Consider the following 17,684-nt stretch of genomic DNA (forward strand, 5'->3'; position numbering starts at 1 on the left):
TTATTACTGTACTTCTCTTTAAACTTTACTTGATTACTTTGACTTTTACATAATTAAACTAAATAGTGTAGGTTTGGACATAGGTATTAGTTTTGGTCAGTTTTATTTAAAGATGCCCTTCAATTACTTTAACTTTTATATGCTAAAGGCTATAATCCCAGAAATATATATACTGTTAACTTAAAGTGCAAAATGCACATATACTATTTAAAGGAGTCTTACAAATAAATAGTGCAAATACACAAAATGCTATTTTTTCTGTTCAAACTGCTTATTTTACTCTTTAATATTTTCAAAATTTACAAATCAGTATCTTAGACAAGCTAAAGAAAATTAAAAGGACTTTGTTCTTTTCAAAATAATATACACTGCCTTGCCTGTCTTGTGCTTGCCAACCTAGCTTCTGGAATATTAATCATTTAGAGCAGTGGTGCCCTTATCCCCACAGCCATTGTCATCACCTCAAACGTGTTTTCTAACCCTCAATGACACGCATTCAACAGGATAATGAATGGCACCAAGTTACTAAAGCAGATAGTTCTGAACCCAACTGTGTGTTTTGTGCTGCTTTTTCATCCTCTGAACAAGGTAGTCAAATGCTGTGACCACTATACACATACATCAGAGGCAATAGTGTCTGGGGCAGATCTGACTTGAGAATACACTTTGTTAGGAAGTCATCCCTACAATGAATGAACTTACAAACATAATATTACTTTGTCTGGACTTATTTCATCTTCAGTTTCTGGAATTGTGGGTAACAGAGCAGAGCGAGTTAAGCCCCAAAATTTTTGAGGTGACATGTCTTTTTTGGTGGCTGTAAATTTCCATCCAATATGGCTTGCACAAATCTTACACTGGGCAATGGTCCATGCATACCTATAAAAAGGAAGGGAAAAACAAGGTAAGGAAATCCATTGTTTACCTTTGATTTAGGCTTGTTATGCTGCAGTTTCTCGGAAACCTCATACATTTACAAAAACTGTCATAATTTGATACTGTATTGATATTTATGATTTGATAATTTTATTACTACAAGCTTCTTTATATTGCTGTTTGCCACATTGCTCCAGCCTTAATTTATTTACCTCACTGTTTTCTACTGTATTATTGTTAGAGGAAGGAGAGTATGAACTCCTCAAAAACAAACTTCTGTTCTCAAGTTACCATTTTCCTTGGGTGAAATAGTCTGTATTTAGTATGTATAGTAACACATTTTATTATAGCAAGTAAAATCTACTAATTCCTAATTCCTTTGCCACTTTAAAAGTAAAAAGGGTGGCCCAGAATAAAGCAGGCTAGATACAGCAAGGTTTACTGTTTTTCCCATCTCGTTATGTCCCTGCTTAAGATATCTGATCTACACATCAGTGGATCAATCAATAGTTTTAATTACTTTGTATATCATAAAATTTTATAATGAGCTGACAAATATTTCAGGTTTTGCTCTAACATGCATGACACTCCCCCCATTCATTCCTACCTATTGATGAAATGAAGATTAGTTAAAACTAAAAACTATTCCTGTCCTGTTTGTCTTGTATCATTTCTAGAAGCTTCACTTAAGACTAAACGAAGAGCCAACAAAAGACAGTGAACACAACCATATTACCCAGGAAACCAGCTGTGTACTGTAGAAGGCCGACCTATCAGATTCAGGTTGGAAGCTTTATACACAGTCAGTGTCTCATGTACATATCCATGAGGATTCACATATGCTGCCATTGGACCACACAAGGATAAACTGGAACAAAGAAGCAACATGGAGAATAAGAACAGTAATTCCAATTTTTCCTTTTTTGATGTATATTTATGTTTGAATTTTGTGTCAAATACGTACAGGAGGCTGGCAGATTTTTTTTTTTTTTTTTTTTTGAGACAGGGTTTCTCTCTGCATTGCTTTGGAGTCTGTCCTGGAACTGCCTGCCTCGGTCTCCTAACTTCTGGGATTAAAGGCATGCACCCCTAACCACCCACAGATGCTCTATTTTTGCTTGAAAATTTTCTTTGATGATTCAAAGGGAAAACACACTATTGTTGAAAATGTCATGTTTCCTCATCTTTGGACAGTTCAGACATCAGTTTACTTTTCTTGATTTACTGCCTTGTTTTATAATCCTAATGAATTTATCATAGTGTTAAACTACTGTATCACAGCATTAGCACATGTCCTAGTTTGATCCTGTGTGGCCTAACTAGCTAAAAGAATATCTCAGACTTTACACAAAAATTGAGGCATTGTGGATATTTCTAGCCTAGGAGACAGTCTTACCCCAAAATGAATCAATTCCCTATGTTTATTTTCTTGAGTGTAATTTATAGACACTGGAGGAGAAATTCTGAAAGGAAAGTTGGAAATGTATTGAGAGGTATACTAAAAATATAATAAAAATCTTACCTAAATATTTCATTCTTTGTTGTTATTTCTGTTTCTTGACATTGCTTACAGCAAAGGGAAGTACACTAAAATGTTTAAATGGATAAATAGTCTTGTTACCCAAATCAAGAATAAACTTACTTAGGAAGAAGCCTAGGACTAATATTTAAGGACTGTTAAAATAATTTCAAATATACATTATTCAAAGGTGTATCAACTGTGTGTGTATATATACACATACATACATGACTTTACTGATCAAACATTCCTAATCCCCAAAATTTTGGAATGGTTTAAATTACAGAGCATTTCAGACTAGAGAGAAGCTTTTTAACTAAACCAGAACAGATAAACACGTACTTCTCCAGATTATGACTATATTACTATACAATAGAGGTAACTCCTGATCTCAACAGTGTGAACTCTAGCCCGACTGACAATCTAAATCTACACAACAGACATGTGGTCTTTACTTACTTTATTCATGATATCTAATTCACAGCGAAGTCGTTGAATAGCACTACCAATTTTAAGGAGTTGAATTCTCAGCACATCATCAATAGGAAGACAAGCAGCTACTCTGTAAGAAAAGTCTTAAAAGACAGGGTGAGGTTTGCAGGCTTTAAACTTAGGAAACATTAATTACATTTATATTTCAGTTACCTTCCTTAAGTCAAGCATATACTTGGATGAAACTGACTTACAAATATAGAGATAATATATAAAGCTAAGTTCTGGAGCAGATTCACTTGTAAAGGCTCTAAAGAACAGGAAGTTAGCCACTTTAACAAAATATGAAGATTCTGTTGCTTTGAATACTAATTTCTTGGAAAAAAGATTTTTCAAGCAAAGAGATGCAAATACCTTTTCAAAATTCAAAGGTTAGTGTAAACAAATTTAATATTAAAGGCTCCCCCCCCCCCACTAACATGCCACAGCTTGCAGTATTTGCCATACCTATTGGATTTGCAGGAAGAGAATCATCTTTGAGATTTTCATCCCATTCACGTAACTGTTTCTTTATTCTATCCATTAATGTTTCCTGGTTTAAAATAAAAGTAGCCACAATAAGTGTTAGCCCCTTTAAAAATCATGTATTGGAACTAATCTGAGACCAGGTATGCCTAGTTTTTAAAGGTGGAACTGGTTAACTAACTCCTGTGACTAGCAAGCAGGCCAACTTCCCAGGCATCTCGCCCTTAGGCTGTCTATCCCAAGAAGTATGTGAATCTAAATGTGTCTTGATGCTCTTTTAGGATGCTCTTCTAGGCTGCTGCTTGAACTGGCCTCTTCTGACTTTTCTGTGTCTCAGTGCAAATGGTGGTGTGCCCCTGCATTTGCTGTCTACACACCTCACTTAGCAACTAGTTTCTACAGAAAAGTGCTGTCTTTTTCCAGGCATTAACATTTTCCAAGAGTGCATCTGTACCTTTGTAAGGCTCAAGATCTGCAAAAGGGCTGAGGTCAACTGTGTTTTCTTTTAGTGGTACATACATCATAAATGCTCAAATTACTTGTTTTATTTTTCCAGTTCTTTAGATTTCTTGGCAGGGATTCACTAAGAAATACAACTAACATTTATTTAAATGTTTATTATATGTGCAATAGCTACTATTATACCTAATTTTCTCAAACCACACAGTATCTGATAGAAATTGGGCTTTGAAGGCAGTTACTGTATTCCAAATACTTCAAGTATTCTGTCTTAGTGATTTTGTTAGCAGTAACAGTGCATATTTTTAACAACACCAGAAGTCTGTGTAGACGCATCAGTTAATATACTACTGATGTAGCAATACATACGAATATACTTGTTTGGAAAACAATTTTGTGATGTAAGAATTCTTTACAGAGTGACTTTCACATGACCCTTCATAATTTCAGTAATAGCAAATGTGTCATCTTATTTAGCTAAGATATAGTCAGAACTATGAAAATTCTAATGAAAGACAAGTTTCTGGCAAGTTACTTACAGCATCATATAATGAATACAGCCAACGAGGCCATGAAGTCAGATTTGCACAGTGAAACTTCCTCTGAAATAAAAAATGTGTCTTAAGAAAACTCAAGGAAAAACTCAAATACTATAAGTAGTAATATCTAAAAATGATTAGTTCTACAAAAACATTTTCTAATTTTAAAAGACAATTGCCAATAGATTATCTGAAATGTATTCACAATCTTACAGTAGGTGATTAGTGCAATGGTATTCTTACCTTAATGGTAAGTGCATTCTGAGAGATGCTGGTGATGAATGGCACTCAACACAGACCAGGTGGTTTAACTATACAGCTAAACTACATGGTACAGTCTACTGCTTCTAGACTACAAGCTCACATACCATATTGCTGTACTAAGTATGGTAGGCAACTAAAACACAGTGAGTACCTGTGTATCACAAACTAAGCTGTAACAAGTATAGAATAAGAAGTGTAATGCCAATATGGAGCACTTGACACAGTTGGATTCTGTAGAACTGTTCACTGTTTGGGTGGTTCAGTGGTAGGGAATGGATGAGAAGACCTAGGTTATTACTGTTGAACAAACATTTTTATAGACTATATAAGGTATTTTCTTCTGTAATCTTGTCAAAGAAAAATTCTTGAATTAGTTTTTAGAGGTGTATTTCAAGAGGAAATGACTGTTTGCCAGTATTAGGAATCTCTATCACATGGAAGAGATAGATCTCCTGAAGTACCCATGGGATACACTTCAAACTAGTGGATACTTGAAAGGGGAAAAAAAAAAAAAAAATGTAGCCTGGCACAAACTTCCTATTTCAGGCTACCTAAAAACAGTCTGGAATGGTTTCCTATTCATGCTTAGCTCAGGAATCCAGCCTAATAGGCCAGAGCAAAAGACTTAAGTCCTCTTCTGTAAGTTATCCTTTATGTCTAAGACCATATACCTTACGTCAAGGGTTACTGTCATGATTCAATTACAGACTTTAAAAGATGTGTTAACAATAAGAGCAGATGACTGACTATCCATGAATCACCATGAAAACCATTAACACTATAGCAAGAATTTTATCATCTATTAGGACACTGCATGGCTACTGAAAGTATCTCCATTTCAAAGGTAAGAAAAGGCAGGCATAGGAGGCCATGGATTTGGTAGTGGGAAGTAGCCAGGATCTGCACAGAGCGGGCCTTATCCTAATTATGTGTACAATGTGCTGTGTTTGGAATATTACAGATGGCTAACACAAACAACAAAAAAGTAGAGCAAATCACAGGCCACAAAGTTTATGCTTTGGGGAAGAAATCTCTCTAAAATTAGAAATTCTTTAAATTATAAAAATTATATAGAAAGTTTCAGGTTATGTTGCTGCACATGTCTGGCTAAGAAGCAAACATATTTTGCACATTAAGATGATCACTTCTAGAACAATGAAGACATTAATAAAGGGCACTGAAAAAGTATACTTTTGACATACAGACATCAAATCATTTACATAATCATAAACAAGCTAAATGACATGTTAATACAGTGACTAGAATGCATTGAATGATGCCATCCTTTTGCATGGCACCAACCTATAACCAAACTAGGGTCTCAATTCCCACTGAAGAAAAGGACTTCTAAAAATCTTTATTCCAATTATTATTCTGACTCTAAAAATTCCATGTACAAACGTGTTTAATGTGTTTTTAATATTAATCACACAAACCAAAGGGAGCAGAACTGTTAGTCCTTACAAAGCAACTGCCCAAACACAACACTCAAATTTATGAGTCCCCTCTTACCTTGAGCACTGTGAGCTGGTGAGATCTTTCCTATACTAGTGCCTTATAAACTAGTGGTAGCCACACAAATGGCAAAGTATGTGTGCAAGGGGAAAACAACTACAAGTCTTTCTGTGTTAATACCTCACTCCACCTATCTTAGAAACATATCTTAGAAAGTTTACTATAAAGGGAGCAGTGAGAAGGCCAGAGGGGGGTACTCACAATGTTTACAAACTTAGACTTGCTACAGCAGCACAGTACATATAATGCCCTGTAAGACACTGTTAGTAAAGAGAAGGGCAACAGTAGCCAATACCCTTTTGCATATGGTACAAGAAAAATGAAGATTTGTATCTTTCTAAACTCTATGGCATTAAAACACAGCCTGTGAGAGCATGTTCAAAGACCATGACTTTGTAAGTTTGTACTCATGTCTGCCCTGCTCTACATGATGCATAGGAACAATCATGTCTTCTTTACTTAGCACAGGCTGGAAGGATGAACATCAAACACTGGATTTCTAATTTCCACATTGCTTTCCTTATATTTCACAGTCAACTCTTCTAATTAACATGGCAAGCTTTATATATGGACAGGCTGACAGCTTGGACAAAAGAAAATATATTTCAAGAGGGATGAAAAAGTCTGCCATTTGGACCATCTCTTCCAATCTTTCTAGTGAGTTTAGAAGGGGGCCATGATATTAAAAAAAATAAATAAATAAAATGAGAGAGAGAGAGAGAGAGAGAGAGAGAGAGAGAGAGAGAGAGAGAGAGAGAGAGAGAGAGAAAACGAACAAACAACAACAACAACAAAACCCACCAGTGTCAAAGCCTGAATGAATGTTAGGAAATCAAGATCTCTACACCGAATGGGTTTGAAGTTTTCCCAATTAACTTGACTAACATTTTTCCTTTCTCAAGATACAACATGCAGTGCTGGATGATTTGGGCTGGCCCCAGGTTTTCTGGGAATTCAATGGGTGGGGGCTATGTGCCCCATCAAGTGACTGTAGGGTGGGGGGTAGGGGAAGGCCTGGAGCTCACCTCTCCCGGTGGGTGCAGGGCCAAGGCTCTGATGGCGGCAGCTGCAGTGCTGGATGGTTTGGGGCTGCTGGACAGTCTGACAGCAAGGGGACCAACATAAGACTGACCCAGGCCCCCTAAATGGGGATGACAGTTAGGAGGCCTGGGCAGTCCACGGGGCCTCTGGCAGTGGAACCAGTATTTATCCTTAGTGCATGAATGGACTTTGGTCTATTCCCTATGGAGGGATACTCTCTCAGCTACATTTGCAGTACTAAACAAGCAATACCTTACCCTCTCAAGTCAATTTCTGTTTTGGTCAGCAGCATGCTGTGAAACAATTCACAAAAAATATCCTCCGAAAAGTCAAAGGACAGCATTCTTTTCTACTGCCACTGAATGCTAGCCCAAACAATCCTGTCCCTTCAAGGCTGAATTTAACTCAAAAGCCAAATATGTGATTAGAGTTTTCTAAGGTTCGTATGGAATTGAGAGCCACAGGCCATTAATACATACATGATAAGCATAATATTAACAGTGTTTTACAATTGTTTGACATTTCATCATGACTGCAAGTTATCTTTCATAAATAACTGCCTGTGAATTATTTTTAAATCCATCTATGATCAAGTGAGCTACAGTGTTTAGAAAATGTCAGGACAGTTGTGACTCTTTTAAAAGAAACCTGTCTTCTAGAAGACACATAAGACATTAGTATCTCACCTTCTGGTATTTCTGCCACCATTTACATGAATACTGGTCTTCCCAAGAGACAGGTTTTGAAGGAAATATCTGGCACTTATTGAGTGATTCTAGCTGAACTGCAGACATTGTTGACGGCAACACACACTCTGGCAAAATTTGCACTTTAGCTTGCTGAATTCTAAAATAAAAAGAACCAAGCATGTTGTTCATTTTTAAGATACACTATTAGTTTCTCAATATAGGATAAATACTAAGATTTATCCAAGTTCCCTGCTTTAAACAAATGGACCAAATGCTGTGTGTGTGTGTGTGTGTGTGTGTATATATATATATGAAATTCTTAAAACAATTGTTTAATAATCTTAATATAAGAGATAATGAGATGTCAGCGTCACTTGTACAATCAAAAGAGATTATATATTTGAGATAAATATGCAGGCACAAATGAAGCAAAATTTATTTTAAAAACTCAGTATATAGCCTACAGATTATCCAGACACATCTAATTTCTTAGAAATTACAGCTCTCCATCCCCAAATCTCTAGGCTGTGAGCCTCACACCTGCTTTGTCATTTAATATCCAGAGAGCAAAAATAGGTAGAGAAAGAAAGGAACATACACACATGTGTACTTTGGACAGCATTACATACATACATACACACACATATATACTTTCTCCTCCTCTCTGTTTCTAGACAGAAATTTATTGCGTCGAAGACATTGTGGAATCATTATCCTCTAGATCATGCCAGATTTTTGTCTGCATTTAAGTTTTCAGAACTGGGGATGAGGAAATGAGTCCTCATGATCATTGTTCAACATGTCTGGGGTGTGTGTGTGTACATGTGTAGTGGTTCTTCCTTACAGGTTTATGAGTAACTTTCTGATTATAACACGATTTTACTAAAATTTCATGAAATTTGGGGAAAACTGCAAAATTGAAGATTCTGCACTCACAGTGTAATTCCTGTTAAAAGACCTAGTGTGTAAAGAATATCCAGGAGCATTTGCATCCAAATGTATCTGCAAGCCCAGTTCAAGGAAAACCTTTGTCTCTCCAAAAAATCAAAATGTTACACTATTATAATTTTCAGCTGAAATGTTTGTAATATATAACAATTTTTTTGACTAAAAATTACTTATCTCAGACATGATAGATAAGAAATCTGAGAATTTCAACAGGATGTTAAACTCTTTTTCTGTATACTTCTAAGAAACAGATTATCAGAAGAGTCCTATACTAAGTCAAATATACCTTTTTTTATGTTATTTTTTTTTAAATGTCTATGTGTTGTTATTATTTTTTAAAGCCTATGTACTTGAAAAACAGACCTTTAACAGGAAAGGTTAGAAGCTAACAATGCACTTCATGTAGGAAGTGCCATTTAGGCTAAAAACAAAAGCAAAAGAGTGAATCTTAAACTCCAGATTTTGTAGAGTTAAGTTCCCAATGTGCGAAGGAGAAATCTTGGTATAATGGCTGACAGCTAGTTTGGGAATCAGGCTGTGGATGAAACCAGCTGTTTCTTATTTATAACTTTGGGCAAGTGACTTCTTTGGTACTTAGCTTATTATTCATTTGCAAAAACAAGACGATGTCTGAACCACCTTTAAGGTTTCTTTCGCTTGCCCATTTTAAGTGACAGTGGTTCAGGACGGAGGTAGGAGTAGAGGCAAAGAAATCTTATTTCACAAAGGGCTTTCAAATTGAGACACATCTTTTTTGAGAGGCCTCAGTTTCTAGTAAGTCTCTAGAATACTAGGAAGAATTCTCCTTTCCAAGGCCAGTCCACCTGTCAGTGTGATGTTGCTCTTCATTGCAACCATGTTTCCTGAACTACTTTCTGACAGAGACTACTTCCAGTTTGTGTTTTAGAGCTTCACACAGCTACTTATTAAAGTCACATACAGAAATATAATTTCTCCCAATTCAATTTCTTTTGTCACCTCTAGAAAATAAAATTCAAAGAAAATCAGACTGTACCACCAAGTATAGAGGAATTAAATTAAAAGTTGTTAGTGTCAGCAAAATCCACCCTAACAAAGCAACCATCTAATTACCACAATATAGAACCCCATCACTTTGTACTCATTCACTTAACACTGTCCTAAATGTAGATCACAAAAGTTTCGGTCACTTTTCCAGTAACTTGTCTCCCGAGGGCCTCAGGAATACAAACTTATAAAGATTTTGAGTTTATACAAAGAAATGTTCTAGAATCAGGAGAAAAGTAAGCACCTCAAGTCAGGATAACCCACCCAATATCCCCAATATCTGCAAGATTACTTTTTCCAAAATGCTAACTCATACACACTTTTGTAACATAACAGACAACAAGTCTTGCTCTCATGCAGCTTACATTCTTGTTGGTGCTCAGATGACATCAGAAATAAAGAGGTATGACAGAATTTTCAATTCTGTAGAACCCGGAGGCTGTCCCTTAAGACACTACAGGTGCTTCTTGTGTGCCAGAATCAAGGTGTGACACCAGATAAGAGAAATGCTTGCTTCTAATTAATTTCCTTTTTAGGAGAATGGGTTAAATTACCAGAATTTAATGGAAAAAGAATAAACAAACACACTATTTCCTGATTGTATGGGAAGCTAACCATGTGAACTGCAACAGGATCCCCAGGAAACTTTTGGACTTCACACAGTGCATGGACAAAAGTGTTTCTTCATTCCTCATATAAAGCATATCTTGGGAGGATAGAAAATGCACACTGCAAACAGCCACAAACCTCCCTGGCTGGTATAGCTCAGGTGCTGTAGCTGGCAGATGTACTCAGTGGAGCTTTCAAACAGTACAGGGATGCTGCCAGTACCACACCTGTCCTGGTGCGAACACTGATCACAGCTTTTGCCTTCTATTCTCCTATGCTGCAGAAAGCTTTTCAATCGCAAAGAAGCCATGCCTCAAGTGGTACTTCCTGTGGGGCTTTTATTACTGTTTTTAAACCCAGAGGAATATTACAATCACCTAGAAATAATTTTTAAACAATGCCACAGCCTCACTTTACATTAAGTCACATTCTGGGCTGGGAGATGAGGCTGAAACTGAAGCCTCTAGTTTTCACTTGACTCTGCTAAACACTGAGGATGGAAACTTTGGGGTTTCATCTTCGAAGGCAAAGAGAACAACTAATGAAGCTATAAAATATCAAGGGTCAGCAAACAGCGAATTACCACATCAGTCCCTCTAAAACCTTTGAAGTTTCTTACCCATCTGACTGTGTTCTAAGTTCAAGGACCTTGAACCTCTGCCGTCCAATTGCTTTCACTTTCACTACTTCAATTCCAAACTCCTGCTCTTCTCGATAAGCATATATCTCTGCTGTCGTTCCGAACTGGGCTTCCCTTTCCTGCACATTACTTCCAAGACAAAAATTTACAGGGAGAGTTTTCAGCTTTGGCTTTGAAATACACAAAACTGGCAAAAGTAATACAGACGGGAAAACATTTACAGCAGTCAGCCCTCACTGTAAAGCCAGCACATGAGTTTCCAGAAGGTAAACTGCAGCTTAGAATAAGGTAGGCTTAGAGTCACTGAAATGACCTAGGGCTAAAGAGTGTTTAGGTCTCATTTCACAAAGTAAACAGTCTTCCACTTTGTTAGACAATGATGGTTGCTGCTAGTTAGCAGCACACGTGTGTGTGTGTGTGTGTGTGTGTGTGTGTGTGTGTGTGTGTGTGTGTGTGTGTGTGGTGATGGGAGGCTTCCTGTTTCCATTTCCTGTCTCTACCACATGTTTCCTTCATTTGCCAAAGGCTACTTAAAGGACAGCTTCAGTTTACCACTGTTTTGTGTTGGTCCAATATGGTGTGAGTTTTGAAAGGGAATAGTAGCCTCTGTATAAAATATAAAAGCCCAGCTGTCTTTGAATAAAAACAGTTCTGAACTCAGATTCCAGGCAGGTTTTCCATTAAATGCATGCAAGTGTTTCAAGAGCCAGACACAGCTAAATTGTAAAAGTAAATGTCTGACTTACAAAGCGATGAAAATAGTATTAATGATACCCAATTTGTACTTTGACAAGAGTGCTTGCTTCACATACACACACTCTTATCCAACATCTTCTACAAAATTCCAGCTGGGTTTGGCTGCCACACTGGTCTTGGCTGTGACAACACAGGATGCAGCATGGGTAGGCAGATTCACCTAACCTCTTACCTGTATGCGAGAACCGCAAAGGTTCTGTCTTTCTGAATTAAATTCCGCACCATGCTGACTTCTTGTGGATGAGACAGCTGCAGTGGTAACGTCTGCCCAGGAATCAGGATCATCATCACTTGCGGAAGGACTGGAATTACCTGACAGCTGTCATCATCATGTAAAGTTCTCCCATGAAACTCTTCCATATCAGCTCCCAGATACTATTCAAGAACACACAGAGTCAAGACAGACACTTAATACACCTTAACAGATTAAGAGTAAAGCAGAGTCAAAGAACTAGACAGAGCACACATTTATTTATGTAAGTGTGGTCACATAAGCACATCTCTATCAAACTCTAATTTTTGATCTAGTATTTCCAGTTAGAACTCCCAGTTTTTAATGAAGAATCTCTGATTGGTATTTTGTAGCTCAAAATACTGACCCCCCTTTCTTTTAACCAAAAACACCTGTGTCCAAATACAACCATTCTTATGACAGAATGTTAGTATGAGGAATTCTATCCCACATCCCAGCAGTACCAAGAATACACTCTTAATGGCTCAGTTACTAGTAGAATCAGTCAGAAAATGACAATTCCTTGAAGAGGCACACCCAGGATAAATTTAAAAGTTAAGGTTGTATGTTTGCATATTAGAAAATAGTCAGGAATCACATGAGACTATAGTATTACATTGCCATGTAATTTTAAATGCCCGTCCTCATCCACAAGTTCAAGGGTCAGCTAATATGCAGGAATCCTTCAGTCAGTCATGCATTTAGGAAATTCCAAGCACAGTTAACAGTTCATCTACTGTATTAGCTCAATGACTAAATTTACATACTGTATGTGAGGTTGGCAGACTGGTGTCAAAGTTTATGATGTTTGGTTTTCTGGCTTCTTTACTATCCTGGTCTTCGACTTCCATTTCAATTTCATCTTCCTCATCTTCACTCTCTGCTGAAGTAGAGTAAGAGAAGAAAAAACCGAGATTCAGAACAAAGCCAGCTCTGTTCCCTTCCCATACCCTACCCTCCGGAGAGACATTCTTATTAAGAAAGCTGGGCAGAGGCAGCAGAAAGTGGGCCTATGCTCTTTCTGCCCTGACTGTGCTTTCCTCCTTTTCCTCATTTTTAACAATCAACTATTTTAGAACACTTTAAGATTTATGGGAATATTGGAAAAGAGAATTCTAGTATGCCGAGACTTTACTTTCCTTCACAGTTAGCACCCTACATTTATTTGGTATTCTTGTCAGAACTATGTCATCAATACTGGCACATTACTATTAACTAAATTTCTTGTTTTACTTGGACTTCCTCAGATTTCTGGATAATCTCTTCCTGATACAGACTCCCCTCCAGGGCACCACATTATATTTAGGTATCATGGCTCTTTTGTTGCCTCTGGCAGGCCAACTGCTCTGTTCTTCTGTGTCTGGGGGAGAACACAATCATTTGGACTAAGTTTTAGGTACTTTACACAGCATTCACCAATTGGGATCAGCTGAACGGAATTCTCAGGATTCAGCTGAGCTCCTGGTGTTTCCTCACTTCACATAGTCCAGCTGACTTAGTTCCCTTGATCACCTGTCTGGGCAAACAGCCATCAGGCTCCTTCACTATAACATTCCCTTCTCCCTCCTTTCACACTGCACTTTTAGAACACAGATCCCCATGTACAGCCTACAATCCAACAGCTAAATTATGTTCAGTTCTCCTGTATACATCATTTTCTCTTCTCTAATTCTGACCCCTTACATAATAAACTCCAACTGATTAAAGCTTAGCTTCTTCATCTGAAGAAAAAAATGAAGGCTTGAAGATGATAATCTCTAAGGATCATTCAGACTTTAGCTGGAAAGAGTCCTTCTGTGAGAAAGAAAGCAAGGAAGAAATATATAGGCAAGAAAGATCTGTTAAAGCAGAAAACAATTCCAATTCCATTAGTACCTGGCAGTGGGCATTGCTTTCCCAGTGACAACTTTTCTGGCAGTCACCACCATATTTAAAAATGAAATGTTTGCAATTATTTTTACAAACATTGCTTCGTTAAATTTAAAAAATAATGGCACAAAGAAAAATATATTTTAAAGGAGCTTTAAGAAGTCTTCCTGCATCTACACACACACACACACACACACACACACACACACACACACACACACACAAAGTAAGCTGCACACTGCTTTAAACTTTAAAACTTGATGCTACCAAGGGCAGAGATGAAAGCCTGAAACACCAAAACAAACCACTACTTTTCAAAGGTGTTACTCTATCAAGTAGGAACTGTTCTCCCCCCAACTATGGGTTCATTTCCCAATCCAAGGATAATTTTGTCCCTTTATGATATCTGGAACTGTCTTAAGACTGTCATAACTAGAAAAATCCTGGGAATCCATATTAGGTGCTGGCCAGGAATGCTGCTAAGCACCTGTACCGCTTAAGAAGGGATTCTCCAGCTTGAAATATTTACAGTTTCAAGGTTGGGAAACACTGGCCTAAACTAAGAATCAATACGCACCGAATCTCATTTCTGTTCATATATTTTAACTGCCCACCCAAAACTTTTAAATGCATAAGGTTTAATTTCAAATAGGTCAGCTTTTCCATTATGAAAATTACTTTTTTATTTTTTTAAATCAAACCACCTGTAAGTAGTTTCCTAACAGAAAATACAAAGATGTTACAATAAAGTAAATGCTTGGAACTTTATTACGAATTCTTAGATATATGGCTTTGCCAGAGAGAAGACCATAACTACTGCAAGTTGTATGCAGACAGTTGATAATAACATTTCTGAACACATTTCTCTTGACAATAGGGAAATTTCCTCAAAAGATCAAGACAAAACTGAGAAAAACATCCCAAATGTAATTTTTTTTTTTTACCTACAACTCTAAAAACCTGGATTTTACTTGAAATTTGGAGAGAGTCATTCTCTTCCTACAGCAAACTTAAATATCTGCTATTAGCTCAAGGGCTGCAGATGTATGAAATTTACACCTGACATTTTCTATCTTTATTCTTTAAAGATATTTGTTATATATGGTGGCCATTCTCATCAACAAAGCTAAAACCTATTTCTCCCACTTGGAAATGTTTATTTTTGAGCATTGAATTGTCCAGTATAGATTCTTCACACCTAAAATGTTAAGCAATTTCCTTAGCACTTAAAGATGATCACTTTTTCAAATCAGCTTATACTACAAGGATTCAGAGGGTAGGCAAGCCAAACCTTTCCCAGAAATAAAACTTCTAATTTGGAAAACCTTTATTCTACATCTACAACATCAGGGAACCTCTTGCTTCTTATATTTTGAATTGAGAAAATACACACGGACTTTTCAGAGCTACTGATGACTCATGCAGGAACCCTGGTGGGTGCCAGCGGGACATGGGCATCCTTCTACTCCACCACTCTCTCTAAACCTCTGGCATATCCACAGGGGGTGCTGACGTCACTGAAATCTCTTCTGTTGAAGACAACTTACCTACCTTCACCAATTTCAGCCAGTACAGCTTCTCAAACAACCAGTGATTTAGACAAAAGGTGCCTTCTATGCACAGGCATGGCACCCAGCATTTCCTCCCACCCGGCTAAACTACCAGGGAACAGATTCATACCCAAAACATAGCTTTCCCTAGGTAACTAACTGAAATCTGAAATTATTTCTTCACAACCCACAAAAAAATGCTCCTAACTCAAATGACTAAAGATACAAGTTTTCAACAACTTACAACTAAGCTAGTCCACAACTGTATTCTAAGTAAATCTACATCACAAGACTGTTCTTCAATTGCTCTAACCCCAGAATAATCCCTACCCATGAAGAATCACAAGAGGAGTTGGAGACACAGCTCAATAGGGTTTGAAAGACCCTGGTATCCAATCCAGCATAGCAATGAATCAAACACAAACCCCAGATACCTTAACAGCACTTGCTTATCCCGCCCTAAATGAACTGCACCTGGGATTATAATTATTCTCAGCCTCACCACTACTGCGAACCTCCTTAAAGTAGAATGGTGTGTGTAGTGATGGTTTTCGTGACAAAGGCGAACACACTGTGTGGTTTATGACCCAAAAGATCTGGGCAACAGTCTGTGTTGTATATAGCGTTCTAGGACTAGTATGTACCATTAGTTCATGCACTTTTAATATTCAGTATTGCAACATAAGCTGCCACAAAGTATATGGGCATAAAGTGAACAGGAAAGAGGAATTGGCAATGCCACTCTCTTGAGTAGTAATATGCAAACATATTACTTTCAAACTGCGAAAAACCCACCAAATACGGCCTCAATTGAGAGAGAGGTAGCTACGTGATACCTGTTGCGCTTGACAGACTAGCACACCGCAGAACAACTGTGTGACCTTCCACATCACTAAACCGTACACACAATTTAACAACTCGTCGACACATCTCTCCCGGACAGCAAGGTTCTGAACAGGTGACAGGTGTCGCCCTAAAAGCAGAAACTCATGCAAAGCATCCGCTTCGTGGCGAGTGACGTGTAAGTAAGTGCTTAGTACATATTAGCTGTCAGTCTTATTGAAAGACAGACGTGCAGGAGAAGTAACGGCTGCTAAAGTAACCCGGTTTCCGACGTCGCCTGGTCCCAGAGCATTCCCACGGAGGTGTGCTAAGGAGAAGGATGGCAAGGACTGGGTCCCTGCTCTGGGAAACGAAAGCCTCCCCCCCCCCCCACCCCACCCAACATCTCCCAGCCCAGGAGGCAGAGGCCGGGAGAAAAGCGCTGGGCTGCAGCGCTCGAGGCTCATGAGAAGCTCCCCCACTCGCCGCTGCACCCGGCTGCTGTCCCCGTCCGCCCTGAGGGGTCGGCCCCGGGCCTCGCTCTCCACCCGTGGCCAGGCGCCCGTCCCGGAGGTTACCAGGCAGCAGCGGCAGGTGGTTGCCCATGTTGTGCGCAGCGTCCGGGTGATCTCCCTCGTCGGCCATGTCTGTTTACCCGCAAAGGAGCTTGGGAGACTGGGCGGTGCCGGGACGCGGGAGGGGGGGGAGGGTCTGCGCCAAGCCGCCGCCACGCTTCCGGGCCACAGCGCCCCCTGGCGGCTCCAACAAGGCAGCCGGAGACACAGCGGAGGGCTGTGGATTAGAGACCTAAAGCAATCCACACCCAACCAAGAATTGTAGGCTGAGATTTTAGTGTTCACCTTGAGCAAACAAACCTCCCTTACGCAGCATTCCCTTCTGCCCGGAAGTATGGAAAGGAATATTCAGAAAACACATCGACTGTTCCAGGGACAATTGGAATAGAGCTGGTTCTTAAAACAATTTCAGTTTTCAGTAGCTCTCATATATAACCACACATTAATAGGCATCAATATGAGGCAAAGGCTTGGAAAACCAGCAAAAGGCCGATAATCACCTGGAAAAATAAAACTTTCAGGATATAAACTAGCCCAGTGATAATGGCTTCACTCAGAGAAAATGGATCAATCAATATGTTGTAAAAGAATTAAAATATGTCATAAGAGAATTGTTTTAGCACTGATAATGTCTTCCCAACATGTTTTCACTGAAGAGAGAAAACTGGAAAAATAGCATGATATAAGATACATAAAGAAGGAAGTAGTGATGGTGGTAGCTAAAGAGAGGACGGGAAACACACACACACACACACACACACACACACACACACACACACACACACACACAAAGACTGA

General features: G+C 38.5%; 2 protein-coding genes across 4 annotated transcripts in view; one reads left to right on the top strand and one right to left on the bottom strand.

Annotated features, from left to right (window-relative positions):
• Nucleotides 1-1,757, top strand: part of LOC127236089 (CCA tRNA nucleotidyltransferase 1, mitochondrial) — a 15,848-nt gene extending 14,091 nt beyond the window's left edge. For both annotated transcript variants that reach the window (XM_051203527.1, XM_051203528.1), the window contains exon 9: nucleotides 1,554-1,757. The gene's annotated coding sequence lies outside the window, so the exon portion shown is untranslated. The remainder of the gene's footprint in view (nucleotides 1-1,553) is intronic.
• On the bottom strand, nucleotides 251-16,992 carry LOC127236088 (protein cereblon). 2 transcript variants are annotated; one of them, XM_051203524.1, is made up of 11 exons: nucleotides 16,890-16,992; nucleotides 12,838-12,953; nucleotides 12,011-12,213; nucleotides 11,062-11,211; nucleotides 7,857-8,016; nucleotides 4,351-4,413; nucleotides 3,335-3,419; nucleotides 2,855-2,970; nucleotides 2,399-2,463; nucleotides 1,613-1,744; nucleotides 251-879 (listed from the first exon to the last, which is right to left on the bottom strand). In XM_051203524.1, exons 1-11 carry the CDS (start codon nucleotides 16,954-16,956, stop codon nucleotides 699-701), a joined length of 1,338 nt encoding a protein of 445 aa, XP_051059481.1. In that variant the 5' UTR covers nucleotides 16,957-16,992; the 3' UTR covers nucleotides 251-698. The 2 variants fall into 2 exon arrangements, with proteins under 2 accessions (XP_051059481.1, XP_051059483.1); XM_051203526.1 differs by having other exon boundaries at nucleotides 12,838-12,950; nucleotides 16,890-16,976.
• Between the last annotated feature and the right edge of the window lie 692 nt (nucleotides 16,993-17,684).

The sequence above is a fragment of the Phodopus roborovskii genome, unplaced genomic scaffold (genome assembly GCF_943737965.1).
Source record: "Phodopus roborovskii unplaced genomic scaffold, PHOROB, whole genome shotgun sequence".
Taxonomy (NCBI): Eukaryota; Metazoa; Chordata; class Mammalia; order Rodentia; family Cricetidae; genus Phodopus; species Phodopus roborovskii.

Bases quoted from the DNA above. Each gene is read 5' to 3' on its own strand.
- LOC127236088 (XM_051203524.1), bottom strand. From the start codon at position 16,956: ATGGCCGACGAGGGAGATCACCCGGACGCTGCGCACAACATGGGCAAC. The intron at 12,214-12,837 runs GTATGTAAATTT...GTTCTTGAATAG, and splicing joins GTCTGCCAACCTCACATACA to TATCTGGGAGCTGATATGGA. The intron at 2,971-3,334 runs GTATGGCAAATA...CTGTCTTTTAAG, and splicing joins TCTTCCTGCAAATCCAATAG to ACTTTTCTTACAGAGTAGCT.